The sequence below is a fragment of the Aphidius gifuensis genome, linkage group LG4, assembly GCF_014905175.1.
Source record: "Aphidius gifuensis isolate YNYX2018 linkage group LG4, ASM1490517v1, whole genome shotgun sequence".
NCBI lineage: Eukaryota > Metazoa > Arthropoda > Insecta > Hymenoptera > Braconidae > Aphidius > Aphidius gifuensis.
The window spans coordinates 6,363,771-6,389,322 of record NC_057791.1 but is presented as its reverse complement, the minus strand read 5'-3'; the positions used below and the strand labels follow the sequence as shown (position 1 = coordinate 6,389,322).

The window sequence follows — 25,552 nt, the reverse complement described above, 5'->3', positions numbered from 1 at the left end:
TGCGAAAAACATCGTCTTAAATCTGCACAGGTTTAAAATACGTGCACCCTAAGAATTCTGTTTGATATTCAGAGTTAGTTTACGCTTCGATTACTCACGTGCTCCATTTAACGTTAAATTGATTCTTATTGAGAAAATCTACTCTCCTTCATTTTTACTAAGCCTATAATCCTGGATACTTTATTGTTTAATCAAACTAAAATTTGATACAGCATTAAATATATATATTTTTTCGAGTTTAAGAACAATATTCTTTTTGAATTTAATTTTAAACTTCAATCCCATCTAATTGAAATAATTATTTTATCTATATCAAAATTAATTTTCCTCATGATTATCTTTTGTTTTTTTTTTTTTTTAATTTATGGAAATTCATTTTAAATAAAAAAATGTGCTTATGTAAATTATGAGGTCATTCAGCAGTTTAACAATTTTTTCCTTTAAAAAAAAAAAAAGAATATATATAATAAAAAATTCACATCCTGCTTTGGCCCAAACTCAAAACTTTTCAAGCAGCAATTTATCTTTGTTATTGTTTCACGGTTGTCGCTTTTTCAAGTCAAAGAGTCTGATGGGCATTACTGCTAACGATTATCCCCAAATCGACAATGTCTCTTATAAATATATATATATATTTTAAATATGGATATTGATTATTTTATACGAGCTGGTATATAAATATACTATTATATAAGCCTTCAAAAAGTATTTTTTAAAAAAATTATAAAACTGTTTTTTCTGTGTTTTTTTAAAAAAAAAGAAAGTCTAACTTTAAAACATTTTATTTGACTATATTTTTTTTGTATTTTCATAAATAATCACATAAAATATATACATGTAAAATATATTTAAAATTATGATATATATTTATTCCACTTGAGCACACCAAATACTAGGATGTTTGTCTTGTGTCTAACCTAGTCTGGGAATTGATATAGTTCGTTTCATTCCTGGCAACAACTCCTTCAATTGCTCGTTTGTTGAAATCCTCACATACGATAATATTTTATAATCATCATTTGAAATATATGGATCATGACATATTAATGTTTGGTCTTTTTTACATTTATCGAAACGAGAATTTGCATAGATCAAAGATTGACTGAAAATATCCGATGACGTTTTCAAACATGAATATATATTTAGTGAAAACAAATCAGCTTGACTTTCCACATTATCAATAGCTGTTTGATAAATTTTTTTCATGCTTGCAGCTTTTCTCAAACTCGTTTGATCAAGGCAATTCAAAATTTCAGACTCTGATAAACTATTTTGATAACAATAGTCAAAATTCAATTTTAATGCCTCTTTCTGAATATTTTTTTTAAATAACCATAATTTAGAATATATTTTTAATTAACATAAAAAGAAAAATTATCAAATTATTACCTGGACAATAGAAGTAACATAACTTTTGAAGGAAGATAATTCAGTGTTAAAACAATTATTACTTTCATCTAAAGTAAATTTTTCTGCTGCATTAAGAAGAACTTTATGAAATAACAAACAACAGGTGATATTTTTTACTTGAACATCAGAAGAATCGATATCATTTTGAAGACGAGTATTCATTTCTACATGAGTTTGTATCATACTTTCATATTTTTCTCTCATTATTTTTAATATTGTAAATGACACTCGGTGCAAAGTAGTTAAATTTAAATTCTTTAATTGTGATGTTAAATCAACATTTGCTAGAGATGGATCGCAATTCTAAAATGAAATAAATTACGAAATATTACAAACGCATATTTACACACATAAAAATCAATAAAAAGCTCACCTGGTTCCCATCAGTGCAAGCTATAATTTGATTTAATATTTCTTTTTGTACACAGTTTGTAAAACTTTTTTTTACATAAGGTAAAATTGGATTCACAATTTGCGAAAAAATTTGCATACATTTAATCTTTGATGTTTCTAATGTATCCTCAGTATTTTTTAAATGATTGAGAATTTTTTGATAAGCCACTTTCGAATTTTCATCATGAAGATTGTTCATTTGTTCATCAATACATTGAAAGGATTCAATTGGCAAATTTTCTGATCCGAAGCATGATGAAAAAGTCATTGTCACATCAATTGACTGATTGTAATTAATAAATGTATGCATTTTTCATTCAATAGAAAAGTAATTTATTAATTATTATTTTATATCGTACTTGAAAACAAGATAATAAATTATATACCTTAAATATTAGGTTGACTGTCTTTTCAAAAACTGATGTCTGATTAATCCAACATTGGTTATTTTTTTCTATCGCAATCAGAACTGAACTGAGCAACTCGTTTTTTTGATTTTCAAAGCATTCACTATCATTAATTTTTCCAAATTTTTGATCAACAGAAATTTTATGAATGTCTTTCATTGTAGTCATAAAAGCTTTTTCCAGATAAATTGATTGATCTAAAGACATTTTAGTTAGCAAAAGTTTTTGGGATTGATAAAGAGTAACTAAATTTTCTGTATTGGAAAAATTTACTAACGCTTCCTGTGCTAAAATCATCTATTGAAATATATGTGAATTTGTCATTCATTATTTATTCTTGTTTATATAGTGTTAATTGTAAAAATATGTGCTTATAACGTACCTCGATTGATGCAGACAGTAATATAATACATTTTATAAGTATTGAGTTCATCATTGATTAAGCATTAACTAAATAAAAATGTTATAGGTTAACTTTAATAGCAAATTAATCTCATAATTCAATATGTAAAAATTAATAAATTTAAATGCTTATATTTCCAGATGTTAAATCAATGTTTTTTTCAAGGAATGATTAGTTTTTTTGTTTTATTTTTATATTTGTAAATTTTTTAATTTAAGATTTAAGATTAAATTAACATTTTTAAAATAATATATATTTGTTGTTACATTAGAAAATGTAAAATTTATATAGTGTTGATACTTGATACTTTAGTATAACTCAGACGCAAAAATACAGTACTGTAAAATATATAATATAACGTTTTTATTCATTTTACATTTCTTATATTATATTTGCAATCTTTTATTTAACTTAGCAATTTAGTATAAGATAATACAAATGACACATTTATTCAATATTAAACTGTCTGATAAGCATGTAAACGGTCGTATTAAGTTGAAACAGTTGAAGGTTTAGTAAATTTGTACGAACTAATTTTTCTTTTTAAATAAAAAAATAACAAAAATGCCGCTTGAATTTTATGAAAATAATTTTTAGGTACAAATAATCGAAATAAAAAATTGATCATATAAATATAACGATAATTTCACAAGTTTCATATGTTTGATACATTATCAAATTAATATTGTAATGAAATAATAGGAATAACACTTTAAATAAATTGAAGCTAGAAATTTATTAATATATTACTTTATTATTTCACTAAAATTAATAATTATTGTATATTGTTATTGAGTTGACTCTAAAAGTTGTCATTGACAATTTTATTTTATATTGTAATATAAAAAGAAACTTGTAGCGAATCAATGATAAGATGTTAAAACGATGTTGAAACGTGATTTCTCATTTGGTAAGAAAATTGTTAAACAAAATGTTGATTAGTTAAAAAATTAGTTTTAATTGTAAAAAATTAGTTAAAGATAAAAACTATGTGTATATTTTTACATAAATTTTAAAATAAAAAATAATGTATAAACAAAAATATAGATTTTATAAGAAAGTCCAGCTTTTCATGAATTTAGTTTATGTTTAAAAATTTATAAATTTAATTTTTTTATTGTTGATTTACGATCATTGTTTTTCAATTAGTTCAGTTGTTTTATAATGTAAATTTTCTTTAATTTTGAAAATAACATTTTTAAAAAAATATATTATAATAATTACCGAAATTTGAGTTTATAGTTTATTTGTTATTTTTACTAAAATCTATGCATATTGACATGTGTAATATTCAGTTTGTAAAAGTATTAAAAGTACATAAATTAAATCGTTGTTTTAAAATATTTTTAGAAAAAATATAACCAAAATTTAGTATCATATGTTGTTTTAAATTGTATGATCTCTGATCTAATAAAAACAGAGTAAGGTTTAAAATTTATCAACTTATTGTTTTTTTTTAAAAATAAAGAATAAAATGCCGCTAATTTGAAATTTAGTTACAAATAATAAAAAATTGATTGACCGAATTGAATAACATTCAATCTCTGTAATCATTTGTGTAATTTCTCTATTTGACCTAATTCCTGTTTTGTCAATGACTCTGTCACAATTAATATTAAAGTTACAATGAAGATATTTTGTAGTTACGTATATATTTCCATCAATATCAACATCTAATGTGATATTAAAACGTAATTTTATTGGTTTAATAATCATTTTATTGTTATATAATTCATTATTGATCTCGCATAGAATTTAAACAACACACTTCATGAGTTCTCAAAGTGTTACTTTGAAGGGTATTGTATTATTTTTATTAATAATGCTAAACATACGAGTTTTATGGAAAACATACCATCAATATGTGGACTATAGGATGGTAGCTGTTCTTAGCTAGACTAGTTTAAGCTGGCCTGCCGCATTTATATTGTTGAGTGAACTTATGAAGCTTATATAATATCATAATTCTATGCTTTATAAAGTAGTTCTGAATGAGTCACAAAATTTAATCTTGGATCGTTTCTGTGTAACATATACATATGCGTAAATCAACACGTTTTCAGTGATGATATTGAGCCTGGTTCTTCTTCATGAACCAGAGATGTTAAATTAAATAATGTGGTGAAGTAATAACTCAATTTTCTATCTCTATAAGAAAACGTTAAGTTTCGTTTGCTGATGTAATAACAAACACTTGTGTTATAATTTAAATTTAAAAAATATAAAATATTCAATCAATAACGTTCAATTTTAAAAATATGATCCACTTTTTATTCCTTTATGAAGTTTAAATTTTAAATTCAACTTATTAATATTCAACTTTTAATGATTCAATTTTATCGTGTGTTTACATTAGAATAAATTTAAAAAATTATCATTATGTCGTCTTTTTTTACTGATAACTTTTGATTTATGAAATTTTTTTAAAATAATTAATATTTACATCTTTGAGCAGCTGTTTTGAAGAAATAAAAACTGATGCTAATAACATCTAAAAAATAATTTTAAAATAATCTTAAAAAATTAAAATAATATCCTTCATAAAAAAAGAAATAAAAATTCTTTAAATTCTAACATATACTTATGTATTTGTATCCATATTATTTTACATATTAATAAAAAAACTTGAACAGTGAATTCATTCGTAAGTGTCTTGTTAAATAAAACCAATCAGTTACAAGTGTTTCACTTTCATTTTCATTAAATACTGTACAATGTTGACAGTGTGGTTAAGTAATGATTGTACGTGGCTTTTCCAATAAGCCAATATTCGCTCAACAATGGTGAAATGTTTGACCATTAGTTTCACTCATCGTTAAACCATACAACCATTATTTTTGTATTTTCGTTTCATTCGTTGGATAGATCGTTTAGGTTAAATTGTAACGTTGGTTTTATTTTCAGTGCAAAGCATGATTGTATTTTTTTCTTTTCATATATTTATTCATTGATAATACATAATATTTTATTAATTAATTATAAAGCGAAAATATATACCTCAAATAGATGGCTTCAAAAAATAATATCCTGATGAGTGCAAAAAAAAAAACAGAGCACTAGCTCGAGACTAAAAATAGACTCAAAGTATGACTCATTCTCAAGCATGAGTATCAATAAAAATTCTTGTTTAATACCTCCATAGAATAAATCAGCTTTAAAAAATTAATTATAAGTTGGAAACAAAATCTAAATTGACAAAAATGTGGATTATTATTTCAACTATTTATTTTGTAAATTTTTATATAACTATCATCATTAGAAGTTTACCCTCATTGTATCTGAAAGCTTCCTTAATAATTCATTCATACAGTAATGCATTATGTGATATTGATACAATGTATATAAAAGTTTAACAAAATATTTTCATATCAACTCAGTTAATTTTTGAATAAGTCAAATTATTTAAATTTAAATCCAACTTAAGTGTCAAATATTTTTAACAAGTTGTTGATATGTTAAATAAATATTTACAAATTCATGAAGGCCAGCTTTTTATCAACAAAATCAACTTCGACTTCGAGTAGAATTTTTATGTGAAAGCATATGAAGTTCATTAGCGACTGCTTTTTTTTAATTCACCATGAAAGTTTTTAATTTAAAGTCAACTTTACAAACATCTCTTCAACTAACTATTCAATGTAAAAAGTTTCTGATAATAAAAACTATTGCATACTGCCGTTATTTGATACTTAATGAATATAAACAATTATTTCTTTTTTTTAAACTTTTTATGTTTACTTGATATAGAAAAAAAAAAAATAACAATTTTATGATTCTTGGGTTTTTTGAACATAATTCTTAAAAACATTTAAACTACCATTAAAAAGTTCAAATTTCATACTTTAAAAGTTATTGAGTTTGGAGACATTGTACTCGAGTGCCCAAAGAAAAAAATGTCTTTAAATTATATTAAAAATAAATATGAATTAGATTGAACATACAAATATATTTTAAATTGGTATGCCCAAATTCAAATGTCCTAATTTATGAATTATGTTTATAAATTATAAACTAGTTAGATCAACGTTTTCAATGCTTGTCAATAGATAATATCCATTTAAAAAAAATTAACATAAAAATCAAGAATTAAATTTCATAAATAAATTAACATGTAGACATAAATGAGAAAGTCATAACACTTTCATAACTGACTATTCAAATTCGAATCACTTGGCAGCCAATTTTCCAGCCTTGTGAGACCACAACTTTCAGAATAAATTTCCCCCTGAGAAACTGGCAATTTCCAGTTAAATAAAAGTAGAGCTTCTGTCAAACCTTTAGCTTTATAGAGTATACTATCTATGTTAAAAAACTTATTATATCCTTAATATTTGTCTGACTTACCCCAAAACATTTTCAAATATCTACATGCTGATAATATTAAATCAGATATATATTTAGGTTTTAATTTTTATGATAGCGTTCAATTAATTTGGTTCTAAAATAAAGATCAAACTCAAATTTAGTATCAATAGTTTGATCATAGATAGTATCATTTTATTATCGTTGAATCTGTTTGATACTAATCGTAGGCGAAATAGAGCGCACATACAAGTTTTAAACAAAGTTTCTATATTGGTTGAAATTGGGACATTGATGATAGCAAACTTGTCTAATCATCGAGTTCAATTGACATTAGTAGATTTCATGAATTTATATGAAATTTTTATATATGTATTATTACTATTATTTAAACGTTATTTTAAAATAATGTAATAAGTTATGTAATAACTGAATTGCAAGTACATAGTAATAAAATTTGAAATACCTGTTGGCCCAGTGGCTTTTGATTGCTTGAAAAAAAAAAAGTATTATAATGTAAACCATTGAATTTTTCAATAGACCGCAACTTCTAAAGTTTAAATACCAAAAATAAAATAAAAAAATTCACTGTTTATCTTCTCCGAACAATGCAACTTTTGTCCAAAACTTTTTTTTTAATTTAGATTATGATTATATTCAGTTTGGTATTTCAATCGAAATGAGATTGATCAACCCCTTGACAAGATTACCAGGTTTATACCCTTGATATCGTCCAATGTATTATGGCAGTTGAGGAGGTAATTAATAGTATGTGTATACAATGTACATGTACATATATATATATATATACGTAACTCTATATGCGAAAATGACCAGTTACTCTCCTTTCTGTTGGAAAAAGTTGACAATTTTTTCTCGTACTATTTGAATATAATTATTCTACTTTAACATTTTTTAAATTTATAATTTTTTCATAAATTTAATGAATCGAAAATTACGATTTTGTATCAAAATGTTTCAGGTAATCTTTAAAAATTATGAACTTAAATTTAAATTATTGTGAAGATTTTAAATGATTATGTATTACCTTAGCTATAAATTATAATGCCGATTCCCAAATATATATAAATAAATTTATTTTTTCAATTCTATCATTGAACTGAAAATATGACTTTAAAAGTCGTTTATCGTCAGAGCTGTGTTTTTTTTATTTTATCTTTATTTTTAGTTTAGTACAATCACTTCAGTTAACATGTTCTTTTTCTTTTCTACAATTTTTCCATTACATTTCTTTTTTTCTTGTTTTATTTCATATTTTTCTACTTCACCATGTTTGTCCATCTGAAAGATCTAAACGTAAATCATTCAAGTGATAAGATTCAAAATAAAAATCATAAAACTCATCTGATTATTTCCAAACGATGAGAACCCTTGTTTTTTTTCTACAACTTACATCCACTGTAGTCTTGAAATATTTTTATATCTTTTCAGCTTTTATTCAATAATATCATGAATCAAGCATAAATCGACAAATAATTTTAGAAATGAAATTGTTCACATTTTTTTTTACGTATACATAACCATAGATATACCGATAAAAACAATTTCATTTTAAGATTATAATTTTTGTTTCCCGAAATATATTTTTTTCTGTCCACATCAAAAAATAAAAAAAAATTATATAATGTTTTATAAAAAATTACATTTCATAATATCCTTTTATGATATCATATATTTTTTTAAATATAAAAAACATAATAACTTTAATATATATTATGAGTAAAATATAAAACATCGCCTTGTGAGGTAGCGAGCCCACAAAGATTACACGATACTTGGTAAATTTATTGCTACTACTTACCTCTATCGTCTCAAGCATGCTGGTGCACCAGGTACAAAAAGCGAACGTTAATTCGAACGTCTATTATGCGATATTAGCTATGTTATCAACTAGTATTGCATTTATTGCGATTCAGCGATCAATATTAATCTTAAAAATAACATTGTGTTAAAAATTTGAAAAACAAAATAAAATAAAAAATCAATAAATTTTCTTGACTGTTAGAAAGTCACTTGAAGACTAAATTATAAGCAGTTTATATGAAGGAATTTCAAAATACTCATGTCCAAATCCAATTTTGCTGATAATTTCTTTAATTTTTTTTTACTTGAGCTACATTATATAAATTTAGAAATAATATAATGATCTAAAAATATATTATGTTTTATATTTTTTCAGTATTGACATTTCAATGACCTGACTATTAAATATTAATGATTTTTTATTTTTAACTGACCTCTTACAATTGTTATATGAATAAACACATTTTCATCAAAAATCGATTGCTAAATGTAGAAAAAAATAAATCACTTATTAATGGAATTTTTATCCTTGTAGAAAAGAATTTTTTTTATATATATATGGCTTATCGTAAATTCTGTCTTGAGCTTTGGTATAGTACTTTAAGTTATAAGTCTCAAGTCTTGAGCTTACAAGTTATGGCTGCGATAAGAGGTCACTCTTCTTTTACATTTATTTTTCTTTTCAGAAGAATATCTTTATATGCAGAGATATTCATTGTTTTTTTTTTTTTTCTTTTTTGTGATAAGACTGATAAGTCGTTAATAAGAAATATGTAAATCGATACTTGTTTCTTTTAATATTTTATCTAACACGTTTTCATTATTTATTTTATAAATTTCAATGTGTGTTTTCAATTTTTTGCATTTAAATTTTAATTATTTTTTGTTATTTCTATGTTTCAGATGACTGACAAATTGGGAAAAACTTGTTTATTTTTATTTACAATTTTCACTGTAACAACAGCAAGTTATATCAAGGTAAGCTCCTAGTTAAAACTTTTCCAGGTTAAAAAAAAAAAACAATAGTTATAGTTGGGTAAATATTTTCCTTCAAAGATACGAAAATTTTATTCGATAAAAAAATATTTTTATACAATTTATATATTGTTTTTAGAAATTTTTTTAAAAAATACTTGTTATTGTAAAATGAAAAGGTTGATTATATCAATATTTTTTCGGACAAAATAAAAGAAAAAAAAATCACAGTAAATGGACAATTCAATTCTGCTTGAAGGGTGTCAAAAAACGTGATAAAATAAGAGTTATAAAAAAAATAAAATAATACAATGAAAATATAATAATAATCATAATAATATAATAAAAGAGTTAAAAAGTTGTGCCACTTGCAGTCGCGTTAAAATGACTTCGACAACCTTCAAAGTACGTAACTGTCCATTGGTAAAACAATACCCCGGAGAGAGAATCAAAGACACTGTGGAATAACATTGTAGAAATAAAAAAGACATGCTAGAACAAATCTAAAAGGCGTCAAAGTAAAAAAGTTTTATTAAAAAATATATATATATATATATAAATTTCTAGGGCGACAGCAAAACCGCATTAACTTTTCGCGAGAAAAACTCACCCCATCTTCGCAGGTCAATTAAAGTTAATCGTTTGCGACATGAAGCTTTTCTCTAGTTCAAGATATCTTGGCTGTCTTTTAATTCACTTCTGCCAGAATAAGACCATCATCAAGATACTGAAACGTGCTTGAATGACAACAGACTATAAAAAAAGAAAAAAAAAAAAATTAAAATCATTTGCAAAATAAAGTAGGTTTAGTATATATATATATATATACTTCTGTATAAAGAATATTCGTTATTCTAGAGTGAATTTTCTTGAACATTAATTTTTTCATTTTAAATTATTTTTATAATTTTACGGAGATTGGTATTACCAATGTAATGAAAAGTGAAAACAGTAAAACAAATTTAAAGAAATCATTTAAAGTTCACAATTATTCTGATAGCAATTAAACGAAAATATTTTAAATATTAAAGAGAAATTAATTTTAGGGTAAGAGTAATTGATTTTAAATTTAATCCATACTTTTACAAACGAACAAAGACACTTTTTATTACGTCAATATGAATTTAAATTTATATTTTTTATTAAAGTCAATAATATTTTTTTGATGATTTTGTCAAAATGTCAGATAGTAATATGAAGTAAATCCAATTTTACAATATAAATTTCACTTAATGTCTATATTTTTTCGATATTATTGTGAGCAAAAAAAATCCATACCTCAATAACTGCGGTCGATTTTATTTCTATTTTCCATTGTGAAATTTCATCAAATAAAAAAAAAACATATTTTGTAAATAAGAAAATTTTCCATGAAGAAACACACATGCTGGTATGATCACACATGTTGGATCACTTTTTCAGCTTGATCCATATATATGTGGATAAATATTTAGAAAATGGGTTCTGTTACAAAATGATAAGAAAAGGATAAAGACATTGGTAAAGCAAGGTGCTAGTATCTGTGCTGTTGTCATAAAAAAAAATAAAAACAATAATAATATGTTGCTTGCTGGGTACGTTACTCTGGGCACAGTTGCAATCTCGTAAAAACCTGGAAAATATCTCCTCTAGATTAGCACTTTGTATAGTTTTTTATCACATTTTTATCTTTTTTATTTTGCTGCCAATGCCAAAAGACAACGATGAACCTGGAAATTAAATTTTCTTTCAAAAGTTCTTGTTAGAGTTTTTTTTTTTTTTCTTAAGAAACATATTCATATCTCGATTTTTTATTTTTTTTTATTATTCTGTTTTTGTGGACTGATGAAAAAGTCACTGAAGTTTTAATTCTCAAAGAATTATTTTATTTTCATTTTTTTTTTTTTTATAGATATATGTCTCTCAAATTTAAAGAAAAATTTTTATTTTATCATCTGAAAATATAATTTTTTTAAATTACCATTTTAAATGTATTTTTTTTATATACTCGTTTTTTTTTAAATTTTTTTATTTAGAAAATAAATATAAAAAAAAATTTTACATATAATATTGTTTATGTTTTTTCTTCTATGTATTTTGTATATTTCTCTAATTGGATTTACCAAACATTTTTTTTATTGTTTTTTTTTTTCTTCATTTTTGTACACTATACTTTGAAATGAAAAATATGAAAAAATTCTATCAAATAAAAAGGCACACACAACACATGCTTGCATACACGTACAACAAAATTGTAATTTAACCGTTCAGCGTTCAAACATGCAGTGATATATCTCGTTTCAACATATTTTAATGAGAGAGTAAAGAACATTTTTCAATTCAAAACGTTGAGTTTTTTTTAATATTTTTAATAGTTATTAAAATAAATTATATTAATATACTTCAATATTTTCATAATATTATATGTAAATTTACCCTCATAAATTTTTTGTCTCATTTCTGACATTACAAAAAAAAATATAAACAGACATTAAATCTATTTTTCATCCATATAAATTAGCCCTCAAAATATATTTTCACATTATGAGCAAATGAAAATAAAAATCTTTTGAATTTGGAATTTCTAAATACTAATTGAACTTGTCTTTAATCACTAAACATTTACGAAATTACATAATGATGACTTCAACTTAATTGGATCACGTTAAATAGACACCGAGGGTTGATAAAGATACTGCCACAACTCTGACACGTGTCTCTTTCTCCACTTATGAGGATACCACGGTTCTAAAAACATTGTCATTCTAAATTACAACTTGAATTATTATATGATTATTTTAATGAAGTCATTATTATTATTATTATTATTATTATTATTATTATTATTATTACTATTATTATCACTATGATCAGGTATAGCCACACTATTTTTTACTGCAAAACGACTGCAATTTTAACCATTTTGTAGTCTCTGAATCTAACGATAAATCAACCTCGATTAAAACGTTTAGATGTTTTTGAAATTTCCCAAAAACTTATTGAATAAACAAATTGAATTTTGGAAAAAAAAAAAAACAAAATTTAATCTATAAATATATTTTTTTTTACATGAATAGTCGAACTGTAGTTATTAAAATTCTCGAATTTTAAATTGATCCTATCAATCACTTGATGAAATATTTCACGAATTTAAAAACATATAAAAAAAAAAAAATCAGACAGGGTTTCAATTTAAAAAATGAATACTGAATGAAATTTTAAAAATGTCAATGACGGTTCATATTCTCAGGAAAAAATATTTCATTTTTATTACAGTATTAAAATAACATGTCAATTTTTTAATAAATAATATTCAAATTGAGTTTTTTATTTTTTGAATAATACTTTTAAAAAATAATTAAATATGACGATTTGCATAATGGTCATGATATTGTTAAATACATAATTCCGAACATGTAAATGCAGTATCTCCAGTGACTCTGACTGATTTCAAATTCCCCTCAAATTAACTTCTATATAGCATATAGAAATTAATCAACTTAATTGTAACCCCTAACAGGTCATGCATAATAATACCAGTGGGAGTTGGCATTATTGTCATCAATTACTGAATACCATATATCATTACAATGTTATGATACAATGAATTTTCATTTATTCAAAAATTTAAAATCTATCATTGATTTTTCAATACAAATAAACTCAATGTCATTAATGCTTGTTTCATCAATGAATCAAAATTCCATTAACCAATGTATTTATTGTCAAATTTTTCAAGTAAATCAATTTTAAAATATTTAATTCATCAGATATAATTTTAGAGTACAATTGACAATGCATATTAATCAATTTATTGATGAAACTAAAAATAATTGCAACAATTCTTTACAAATAAACAAAAAAAAATAAACAATAAGGTTATATAATTTTAATAACATAATTAATCATGCTTTTTTTTTTTGAAATTTATTCAATGAATCATGACACGCATGATTATTTTTGAATTCTAAATTCACGATTGTTTATTTAAAATTTTATAATTCTTTTCGTACTATTTTTGAGACATAAATTCAGTATAATACAATCTATTTAAAATGAAATTTTATTATAAATTAGAAACAAAAATATTCGGTTCTGTCAGTACTAATTGATTAGCAAATTTGATAAATTTTAGATATAGCTATTAATTAATACTCTAAAGTAAATTTAATTAATATACTTTTGGTGACTCTTATTAAAAAACAATACGACATAAAAATTAATTTCTATTATCATTAGAGCGACATAACGTGTATTATGAAAACTGAAAAATTAAATATGCAAAAGTAAAAACATTAGAACCTTGGAGATAATTATTTTTTTTGTATTTTAAATAGCGCATGGTTGTCTCTTTATATACGAATGTGCATTTGTAAAATGCATGTACATGACTAGTGTACGAAAAACTGCGACTAAAAGTAAAGATCGGAGCACACTTGTGTCAAGACAAAAAAAAAATTTAGTGTCACTGGCTATTATCATTAAAATTTTTGTTTTCTTTTACATCCCGTTGAAAGCTTATTTTACTCTTATTACCAAAAAACGGAATAGAAATTCTACAATGCATAATTGAAAAAATAATCCCAATAAACGCCATTATGTAAATAAAAAAGAAATACATAAACAACCCGTTCGAATTACACTCAGTGTAAATAATATTTTTATCGTTTGCCTGTTTTAAATTGATTTTCAGCAAGATCATTTTTTTATGTAAGCTTCAAAGATAACCTACTTTTGTGATTCGATTTTTAAAACGTAAAAGTGTAAGCTTTATAGTCATCCAATGTTCATATTGATTAATAAAATTTCAAACCATGCAAAAACCTAAAAAATTTAATTAAAAGCATGTAGACTAACTGTGCATTCAAACTGTGCTTATATACTTATATGTACAAACGCAATTTATAAATCAATCAAATCATAAAAAAAATATGTAAAAATAAATTTTAAACTGTTTTTTAATTATAGGTTCGGATCAACGAATTTTTCAGACAAAAAGAGGTGGTAAATTTTATTCTACAACGCTAAAATGTACTTTATATTCAATTTATTTAAAGTATCCCAAATAAATAATTTTAATTAACAACCAATAAATCGATGGATAAACAAAATACTATCAAATAAAATAAATAAATTCTTTAGCCTAACGATTTTATAAAAATCATTGTTAAAATAAATTTTCAACAATTACATGGATCGGACACTTGTGGCATTTATTTTATCTCGTGTTTTTATAATTTTTTTCATTTCAAGTTAGTCTGTTATATTCACGTAGAAATCCGCAATGGATGTATATACAGAGAAAGCCACCAATTCTCTTCTATTTTTTTTTATACTCGTCTGTATTTTACTAGCAGCAATCGAGCAAGCCGACGAGAAAAGAGAACTCATTACACGCTTCCAAGAAGGAATATATTTTACGCTGACTGATTCTTTTTAAATCTTTTTATTTAAATAATGAATACTTTTTCGTTTGTCTATATTTTCTATAAGTAAGTAACAGAAATTAATTCGACAATTTATATTATTGACATTGGTTTGAGCTTTTTAATGTATGGACACATTCTTCATATTAGATCACAGAGTCACTTTGATCATCAAAAATCCAAATAATTTATCCAAAATTGTCAATGTCTTTTCAAGCCAAAAATCTATAAGCTTACTATAAATTAATTCTAATGCCATAATATTGTTTTGTTGTGCTCTTTCTCTCCCTCTTTTCCTCTTTATCTCTATATATTTCATATTCTGCTGGGTTCTTGAGTGTTTAGTCACCCATTAACCACGTGACAGTAGGCGCACATTATAACAACCACATGAACTAGTTAGTCATTTAGCTAGTTGTAATTTAGAAGCCGTATTATTGCCAGAAAAAAATAAAAAAACTACCCTGGAATACTCAAAACTAATTGATACAGACACTCCGTATAGTCTGCTTGGATTTCTCGACAACAGGAAAAAAAAAGTTCACTGTCGACAGTAGGAAATAAAAAGTCAATAAAAATCGAAAAAAAAACCGATAGTAAAATAAATCAAGCCATGTCTAAATTACAATGAAAAACTAAATAAGGTATAATAATAATATGCGTCAACAAAATTTGTGTTTAGTATTTCGCAACTTTATCATTTCTTTTAGCCATATAATCTTGACGTGATAAAATAAGACTGATAGAACGAAGATGAAATTTTACAATGATTCTCTGACGTTCGCAAAAACTATTTAAGAATTTAACATAAATTTTTTTTCAAATTTACGATGGATATACAATATTTATATATAAATATACAAATGGATATTGTTGCTGGAAGTATAGTAAATATGGTATTGACAATAGTTATGTGTAGCTCAAGATATTCAGGATGAATACTGATATATGTAAATCGGTCGACCTGGTTATCAAAATTTATATATACACTGCGGCCTACAGTATACAATTTATTTTTTTTTTCATATAAACATTTTCCAGGCATCAACGAAAATTTCAAGAAAAAAATAAATAATATCTGTTATGTACCTTCCACAAAAAAAAAAAAAAAAAAAACATATTTATCTTGTTGAATACATTTTGCAATCAATCTACGTTACTTGTCAAAGCCAGATTCTTTTTTACCACAGTAGTCACATATGTCGAACACATGCAAAATTTTTTGTATATAATGTAAATTTTATTTTTTTTTTTCCTATTTTTTCTTTAGTTTAATTAGTTTTTTTTATCTTGATTGAAGAAAAAAAAATTGCTGAGGATATAAAATTTGATAAAAAAAAAAGAATAAGATTTAAATTTATCATTATTAAATTTCTTGCTAGGAAAAAGTTATGAAACGTAGTCGACAACTTTTTTCGCCATCAAATTGCAGCGAAAAATGTCAGCACATTCACAACGTAAACTATTTTGATAGCAATTCAAGAGCTTTCTCGGTAAACATCAAACTTCTAGTGTATAAAATAATAAATATTTCATAACAATAGCTAAAAACAGTAAAATTAAATAAGCTATACTATATATTTGTACTATCAAATTTCAGAAAAAAAACGCTATCAAACTAAACAAGTATTATGTTTCCAATTTTATTGTCATAAAAAATGTTAATTAAATTATTTATTAAAATAGTTATCTACATCAAAAAGTAAAAAAATAAAAACCTTTTTATTGATTAAAAATAATAATACAAAAAAATTATATTTGTAAAACTAATTATTTTGTGTTTTTTTCTAATCAATCAATAATGAGAAATTTTAAATTTCTGATATTTCACAAAAAAATGCATAATTAACTCTACAATTAACATCATCCATTCCTCCATCTTTCATTAAAGCACCGCAATGTTGAACACCACCACCATTGTCTGGTTGAACACCCCATATATTACTCCATTTTGTATATCCATGTTTATGAAGTGAATCACCCAATATCGTCACCCATTGATCCTCTTCAAATAAATCTCTTCAATACCAATAAAGGCTTCTTCACGATTTGACACATTTGTAAAATGTTCAGCATTAACTTGTGAAAAAATTTTCAATTTATTGTCAATTAATAATTTTTTTCCTTTTAATTTTAGTTTATTTCAATGATAATTAATTGAATGAAAATTTTATTTTAATCCAATTGAATTTTAGAATAAATTTTTTAATTATAATAAATAAAAAATATGTTTATATTTATTTTTGAGTTGTAAAATAATATACCTGTTCTTTACGTGTTGAATCAATGACGAATTCTTCTTGCATTATTTAACGCTGTACCTCTTGTATGAATTTTGTATGCACCAACACCCATTACATAATGATAATCATCTCTTTTTAGTTGTCTATTATTATTAAGATCACATGTACAAGCTATACCATGTAAAATAACATTAGTCAAACTGTCACTACTGTGTTTACTGGTACATATTGGAAAAACAAGTTGTGGTAAATTACGATCATCAACTAATTTAACACAAGCCGATGTTGATGATACTGGAATTGGTAAAATTTGACTCGTATTATCAGCTATTCCATCAACTGGTATTGCATTTATTGATGTAGCAATCAATATTAAATTCAAAAATAACATTGTGTTAAAAAATTGAAAAACAATAAAATAAAAAATGAATAAATTGTCTTAACTGTTAGAAAGACACTTGAAGACTAAACACACGAGACACAAAATGTGGCATCTGTAAAAAAAAAAAAAAAAATCAGCATTTGATCGATTCACAGATGACACAGGCAGCATTCCGGGATGAATAAAAGTAAGAATGAATAGTACGAAATAATCTCAAGGTCTCTACTCTACTATTATATAGCTCAACAAAGAAGACTATGTGCTTGTTAGCAACCCGGGATACCTTACGGTTTGTGTTACAGAACTCTTTTTTTTTTTGCTATCATATTCTTTTTATTTTTTGTGGGATTTATTTTTTTTTTGACCTTTGTGCAACAGTGTTTTTCTATTCATAACATCACTGGAGATTTAAACATTATCTTCTTATAATGAGCAATTAATTCATCTTTAAAAAACCAATGTAAATATGAGGTATTAAATAAATGAAACAAAAAAACCAAAAATTTATTAGTCCATTATATTTATTTTATTTTATTCGCTGCAAGTTGTTTCCCATGGACCATCAATTGGTATTTTACATACAAAAGGATATGGTGTTAAACAAAGAGAACTCTTTAATAATCCAGTTTTTATATCTAAAGCACCACAGTATCCTGCTTTGGGAGGTGCATTATTATTAACCCATTGAGAAAATCCAGTAGACTCCAGTGTTGTATCAAAAATTGTATCCCAATTATTAGGAGCATATAAACTATGTATGCCGACAAGAATAATCTGTTCGCCAGGATATGGGTCATTAACAATCATCTGTAATAAAACATAATAAAATTTAATAATTTAAAAGCATATGATATTGAAATATTTAATTTACCGCTGCTTCGTTTGGTGAATTAATAACAGCCAAATGAGCTCCTTCACGAATACACTCTTTTCTTGCTTCATTCCAAGGTTTTGGAACATGATGAACTTTCAACCATCCAACACCATCATAAAATGTATAATCTTCTGGTTTTTCTTCAATAACTGGTCTTATACAATTACAATTTGTTTTGTCAATATCTATTTTATATTTACTTTTTTCATCATAGCTAAATGTATTTCTAGTATCCATCCTTTTATTACGACCAAATTTTTTATAATATAAATTATCAAAACCATTATTGTAATCATTGCAATATGGTGGAAATGGTAATGATGGCATAAATGATAATGATGGTGTAAATGGTAATGATGGTGTAAATGGTAATGGTAGTGGTGGTGGTTGATAATACCATGGTGGTGGTGCATAATACCAATCTGGTGGATAAAGTGATGATTGTTGATCATTTGAACAATCACAAAGTCCATTTCCATATTCTAGAAAAGGATCACGTTGTTTAAATCCATGAGATTTAGGTGATGATTTTGAATCACCTGAACCATCATTATTTTTTTTTTTATTTACATCCATTTCATTTAATTTTTTAGCAACAATTTTATCAACTAATGCATGTGTCCAAGTTTGATTTTTTATATCCCTTGGTAAACCATTAATAACTTTATCAGCTACAATTTTTTGTACATTTAATGTATTTATTTGTGAATCATTTGTTTGAGTAGAATTTTGTTTATTCATTTCCAACGAATTGTTATTTGGTTTTTTTTTATTTTTTCCTGATAATTTACCTCTATTTGTATTTATATTTGTATTCATATTCAGACTTCTATATTTAGAATTTCCTTGACGTGGATTATCTTGTTGAAGTCCACGATTTTCACCTTTGTTGTTGTTGTTGACTTTTGGTCTCCGGTATCCTTGATTCAGCATATTCTGAAGGTGAAATTTTGATGTGCAGGGCGATTGAATTATTTTATTTCTTTGATAGTATAAATTATAATAATGACAATATTCATTTATTATTTTATTATAATAACAAAAATTTTGATATATTGCTTGAATATTCAATTGAGGAACAAGTTGGTTAGTACAGAAGTTATGATACATTGAACACCGTGGTGGTTTTTGTCTGGGAGGTTTACAACATGAAGGTTTACAAACTTCATAAATAATTGGTTTGTTAGTTGATGGTTTAAATGGAGTAGATGTAGTTGTTACAGGTAGTAGTGGAGTAGGTTCAAATGTCGCAGGTGGTTCTGATGATGTTGTAAAAGGTATAACTGTTACAGGTGGTTTTGATGATATTGTAAAAGGTATAATTGTTACAGCTGGTATTGATGGTGTTGTAGAAGGTGCATTTGTTATAGGTGGTTTAGATGATGTTGTAAAAGGTGCAATTGTTACAGGTGGTTGTGATGATGTTGTGTAAGGTGCAATTGTTACAGGTGGTTTTAATGGTGTTGTAGAAGATGGAATGGTTACAGAATCATTTGCAGTTGATTTGCATCCTTTTGGGACTTGTTTTGATCCTAGTGAATGAGTAAAAACTGGTCCACATGGTCTTGGTGTTGTCCCGAGAGATGTAATGCGTCTTGATGTTAAAGTTAATATTGTAGATGGTCGGGTTGGGGCTGGAGTACGTTGTACAGTAGATTGTATAGTCGGTCTTACAGTTGTCGGTCTTACAGTTGTCGATGTTGTAGTTGTTCGTTCTGTAGTTGTTGTAGTTCGTCTTGTTGTTGTTGTTGTCGGTCGTCTTGTTGTTGTTGTGGTTGTTGTTGTTTCTGGCGGTGGTGGTGGTGGTCGGAATTTTGCTGTAAGACGATTTTTAATAATCTTGGCTTTAGCTGCTGCTGCATTAGCAAGTACAGGTAAAAGAAACAAACATTTACGCCTGCTAACCTCGTCCGGATGACCGTGCCCTGTATGATCCACTTCGTCAGGACTGCTTCCATTGATAGACACTTGGGTAACTGCACCAACAGATGTTCGATTTTCTGATGCCTCATTATTCAATGCTCTTGGTACTACTTTTTCATTACTTTGTTCGATATCATTGTTATCTACATCTGAAAATTTATTTTCATCTTCAAATGTTGAATTTATTGATGATCTCCGGGTTAATAAATTTGATTGTGAATCGAAGCTTTCGTTAGTTTCCTCATTATTACCTTCTGATTGTTCAGATAATACATTTGATTCCTCTGATATTTCTCTTTGTTTATTGCTTGAATTCATAGATGATTCAAGATCATCATCATTATCATAGTTAACATTATCATCATCATTATCGGAATAATTATTTTCACGTTTTAAATAAACTTCACGTCCTTGCACTGTCTTGCCCAATGTTCCTTCAATACTCACAACCACCCATATCAAACATATTATTTGTAGAGATTTCATTTTTTTTTTTTTTAGGCTTATTATTATTCACATTTATATTGAAATAAATTTCTAAACACCGTGGAATATTTTGTGCACATTAATCAAAATCATAACAAAGACTGAATCTTTATTATTACAGCAGAGCTTTATTAATGTCAAACAGTGCAATCATAAGTGACGTAGTTAATCATATCATAACTTAAACATATATCATTTATTGATATGTTTGATACTGATGATGGTTATTAAGTCGATTATCCGTGACAAATTTTTATTAATCTAGCGTGGAATAGTCTCAGTTTTATTTATATTTTTATTATAAAGAAAATTTGTATTATTTTCAATAAATAATTCATTAATTTTTTATTTTTAATATTTAAATTTTTACTTTTAAAAATAATATATTTTTGAATAATCATATAAAAAAGATAATTCTTTTAAAAATTTTATTTGTAATTTATCACATTGAAAAGTAAATAATCGATGGGTAATCAACTGCTACATTGGAACATAAAAATCTCTGAAACAAATTTAATTGCACGCTCCATTCTCCATACGACAAATTGTACAACTGCAAATACACGATTTGAAATGAGACTTTTTTTTTTATTGTTTATATAGTGCAATAAAAATTGCGTGACTAATTTTTTAAAAATCAGATTGTGTGTTGGAATAAATATGAATATATTTATATTTGAATTTTATTATTATAATGTTGGAATAGTGGTTTTTACACTAAGTCTGAAGACACACGTTATTATTCACTCTCTGTTTAATGACTCACGCACGCACGAATAATTGACCGTAAAATACTGATAACGCTGATTCTCGTTTTAAAAATTTACAAAGAGTTAAAAACAGACAATTTTATGTATTATATTTGGGCAAACTAATACCTCCAAAAATATGTCTTAATTGTAAATTTATTATTTTTTAGATGATTTTGCTACTGTTGATGATGTCTTCTTTCTTCTAAAATAGAAAAAAAAATAATAAAATAAAAATTAATTATACACATAACAATAATAATAATAATAATAATTGAAATAGATAAAATTAAGAAAAATTAAAAAAAATAATAAAATAAAAATTAATTATACACATAACAATAATAATAATAATAATAATTGAAATAGATAAAATTATTTTTACTCTTTACAATCATAAGTTGAATTAGTGATGCCGCGATATGACGATATGACAATACGATACGATATGGTCAAGACGATATATCCGATATATCGTCCATATCGACGATATGACATTAATTTTTTCATAATATTTAACAAATTTTATTAAAAATTATAAATTTAAATTATAAAGTGAAATAAATTCAAAGAACTAAGCGGAGGGTTCTTTTTTCACTTTTTCTGAAGAAAAAAAAACCATTTCATTAAAAAAAACAACACTTATTGCCTATATTTAAAAAATATATATGAATCTTGAATGTAAAACAACCCAATAACTGTCGAAAAGTTAAAGAAAAAAAAAATGAGACATTGACAGAAGAGTTTATTCAAGAAAATGACCTCCAAAAAACCGTTAGAAAAAAAATAAAAATCATCTGTATCTGCAACATTTCAGAGTTTTATTTGTTAACAAAATAATTTTTCAAGGAAAAAAAAAAAAAAAAAAAACAGAAACCGTGTTTAAACAGCAGGGTATTCACAACCACAGTATACAAAAATACTGTATATAAAAAAAAGATAAGACAGCATTGTTTGGAAATATTATGATGGGCCTTCTTGCCGGAAAACCAATTTGCAACGCTTGACCCTGAGATTTCAATAAAGTTTCTCAATTCTATCCCTTTGAGAACTTTGTATTTGCTCGAAAATATATTGGTCATCATTGAAAACATCTTTAAAAATCCAGATGCATGAATTTCTGTACTAAGAAAAAAAATATATAAAATTTCGAAAAAATACCCCAGAAACTGAATTTTTTTTTTTACAATATCGTCGATATGACGATACGATACGATATGGAGACAATACGATACGATACGATATGACGAATTTTCGATACGATATGCAGGTGACATGACCACCTGACGATACGATACGAGACGATATAGCCCTTAAAAATTACGATACGATACGATATGAGGCCTCATATCGTATCGTATCGTATCGTGTTGCGGCATCACTAACTGTTGAATAATTATTTGTGAAATCATTTTGATTAATACCAGAATAACTTAGCAACACCACGTGCACCAATTTTTTCCATTATGAAACGATCACGAGAGTTTTGTAGACCAAGTACTTTAGATATATCAACTTTTTTGAAAAAAAGTGTCTTCGAAATTTTATTTTTTTCGAAAAAAATGAACATCATCATGCTTTGCGTAATGTAAAAATTAATAATTAGTCATTTTTTTTTGGAAAAATTAAAAATTGAAAAAGTTGAACAAATTTAGGTGAGGAAAGGTTGGAGAAATGGTGGAGAAAGGATGGAGAAAAGTCGGAATGAATTTTGGGTGGAGAAAGGTTGGAGAAATTTGTCCACCATTTCTCCAACCATGGGTCATTTTCGGAAAAAGGTGAAGAAAAGTAGATGAAAGGCGGAGAAAGGTGGACAAAGCGCAAAGAAAAATTTCCACCAGGGTTCGTCATTGATGACAGTAGTATTTGCTAGTGAACGGTAAACTGTTTTTGACATATCCCATACTTATTTATTTTGTTTTATTTGTTCTTTATGAGTTTCAAGTTTTGAAATTTTTACAACCGGTTTTTTTATAACAGGCTTCTCGTGCACTGCTTTTGACGTATCACGTACTTTTTATTTTGTTTTATTGAATCTTCATGAATTTTGAATTTTAGGTTTTTTAAAAAAATTTTTTTTATATAGCAGGCTTCTCGTGCACTACTATGAGCGGAGATGCCAATAGACTGCTTTTGAATGCATTTGTTCGAATGTTATTAAGTTTATTCCTCAGCATGGCAATAGTTATCTTGGTCGGACGAATCAAAAATTTTCTGTTTACTTTTTGCTCTTTTTCACGCCAGTTGCAGACCATATTACAACTAACTTTTCTGCTAGCTCAATTTCGTTTTTGATATTGATATTGGTCCTGGTGTTTTATGTTTATTACAACCAATTGAAACTTCTGCACCGTTTGTAGTGAATGTTAAATCAAATTTTTTTCCCAATGATGTATGTTGTTTGATGTTGAAAATTTCTTCCCATAATTTTCAGTTTTTTCATAATTTCCAAGTCTTTTACAAATACTTTAAGTACTGATATATCATACATGTAACCAACCAAATTTAAGAATGGGAACAACTACGAAATTTCATTTGTGTAAAATCAAGTTGATTAAATTTTTCAAATATTGGTATGTCTTGAAGTATAATATTTCTATTAAATATATCATATAAAATCTCTAGTAAAAATGATTTCTCCGATTTCCTCCTATATTTTTCCGTTTCCCTCCGATATTTTTGCGTTTTTCTCCGATATTTCTCGAATCGACTCCACTTTACTCCGATTTCCTCCGCAATTTCATCATAAACAGCATCAATAGAACTTGTACATTATCCAGCAGCATCTTGTTTACCACAAAGTACTATTATTTTCAGACTTGTTTTCAATGCTCATTTGTGGTATTTTTTGTGATAATCCCGGGAAAAAATTCGATGATTGCCAACGATCGTTGAAGATGTCATATTTGTCCACATCTTTGATTCTTTGTCGATCGCCGTCAATCGCTGTTGATCAAAGTCGAACGCTGTCGATCGCTATCGATATACAACAATTTACAGAAAAATAGACAAATTATAATAATTATTAACTTACGCTGGAGAATTTATCATAATTATAATATACTCAGGAATATTTTTTTTTTTTATTTAAATTAAGGCCGTCGAACCATGTTTGTCCATTTTTCTGTAAATTGTTGTACATCGATAGCGATCGACAAAGAAAATGATTGCCAACACAAATATGACATCTTCAATTTTTTATGACGTCTAATTTTTTCCCGGGATGACATAACATCCTCATTAACATTGTTATCATTTTCATTTTTATTCTTATCAATACTATCATCGAAATTTGGTAACTTTTGTGTCAAAGTGGACTGGTGATGATGGTGAATACTTATAAATATTTTTTTTACCCAAGGTGCTTTTTAGGTTAAAATTTTTTATCTTTACACAACAGAGGTTTGAAGTTGCATTTGCCTCAAAACCGTTAATATACAACAAGTTGAAAATTTACAAACAATTATTTGCCCAATCAATTAGATAATATTGATATTTTTTTGATAATCTGAAAAAATGAAAATTTTTTTTTAGTCAAATTTTAGTTGAAATTTTTTTTTTTGCTTATACATTTATTCGTTGTTTTTTCTATTTACTTTCTCAGAAAAAGATGGTGCATGCGTAACTTTTTATCCAAAAACTGTCCACGACGCACGCGAATTTTTTTTTTTTTCATTTCTAACCTAAATTTTGTATTGAAAAAGAAATCAATCCTTTTTTTCAATAATTAAATAAAATATAAAAAATTATATTTTGTTTATTATTTAAAAACTCTC

General features: G+C 25.6%; 3 protein-coding genes across 5 annotated transcripts in view; 1 reads left to right on the top strand and 2 right to left on the bottom strand.

Annotated features, from left to right (window-relative positions):
• The window catches only part of LOC122854923 (follistatin-related protein 5-like), a 154,937-nt gene that overhangs the window by 89,000 nt on the left and 40,385 nt on the right, over nt 1-25,552 (top strand). The window contains exon 3 of the mRNA XM_044155963.1: nt 9,643-9,717. Within this exon, the coding sequence (XP_044011898.1) occupies nt 9,643-9,717 (75 nt within the window). The remainder of the gene's footprint in view (nt 1-9,642; nt 9,718-25,552) is intronic.
• On the bottom strand, nt 912-2,660 carry LOC122854924. The gene is made up of 5 exons (XM_044155964.1): nt 2,593-2,660; nt 2,190-2,507; nt 1,784-2,086; nt 1,390-1,713; nt 912-1,311 (listed from the first exon to the last, which is right to left on the bottom strand). The coding sequence occupies exons 1-5, from the start codon at nt 2,644-2,646 to the stop codon at nt 913-915; spliced, it is 1,398 nt and encodes a 465-aa protein (XP_044011899.1). The 5' UTR covers nt 2,647-2,660; the 3' UTR covers nt 912.
• LOC122854922 (rho GTPase-activating protein gacJ-like) lies at nt 18,052-21,164 on the bottom strand. 3 transcript variants are annotated; one of them, XM_044155961.1, is made up of 3 exons: nt 20,793-21,164; nt 18,616-20,708; nt 18,247-18,551 (listed from the first exon to the last, which is right to left on the bottom strand). In XM_044155961.1, the coding sequence occupies exons 1-3, from the start codon at nt 21,025-21,027 to the stop codon at nt 18,276-18,278; spliced, it is 2,604 nt and encodes an 867-aa protein (XP_044011896.1). In that variant the 5' UTR covers nt 21,028-21,164; the 3' UTR covers nt 18,247-18,275. The 3 variants fall into 3 exon arrangements, with proteins under 3 accessions (XP_044011895.1, XP_044011896.1, XP_044011897.1); XM_044155962.1 differs by having other exon boundaries at nt 18,616-20,690; XM_044155960.1 differs by having other exon boundaries at nt 18,052-18,551; nt 18,616-21,164.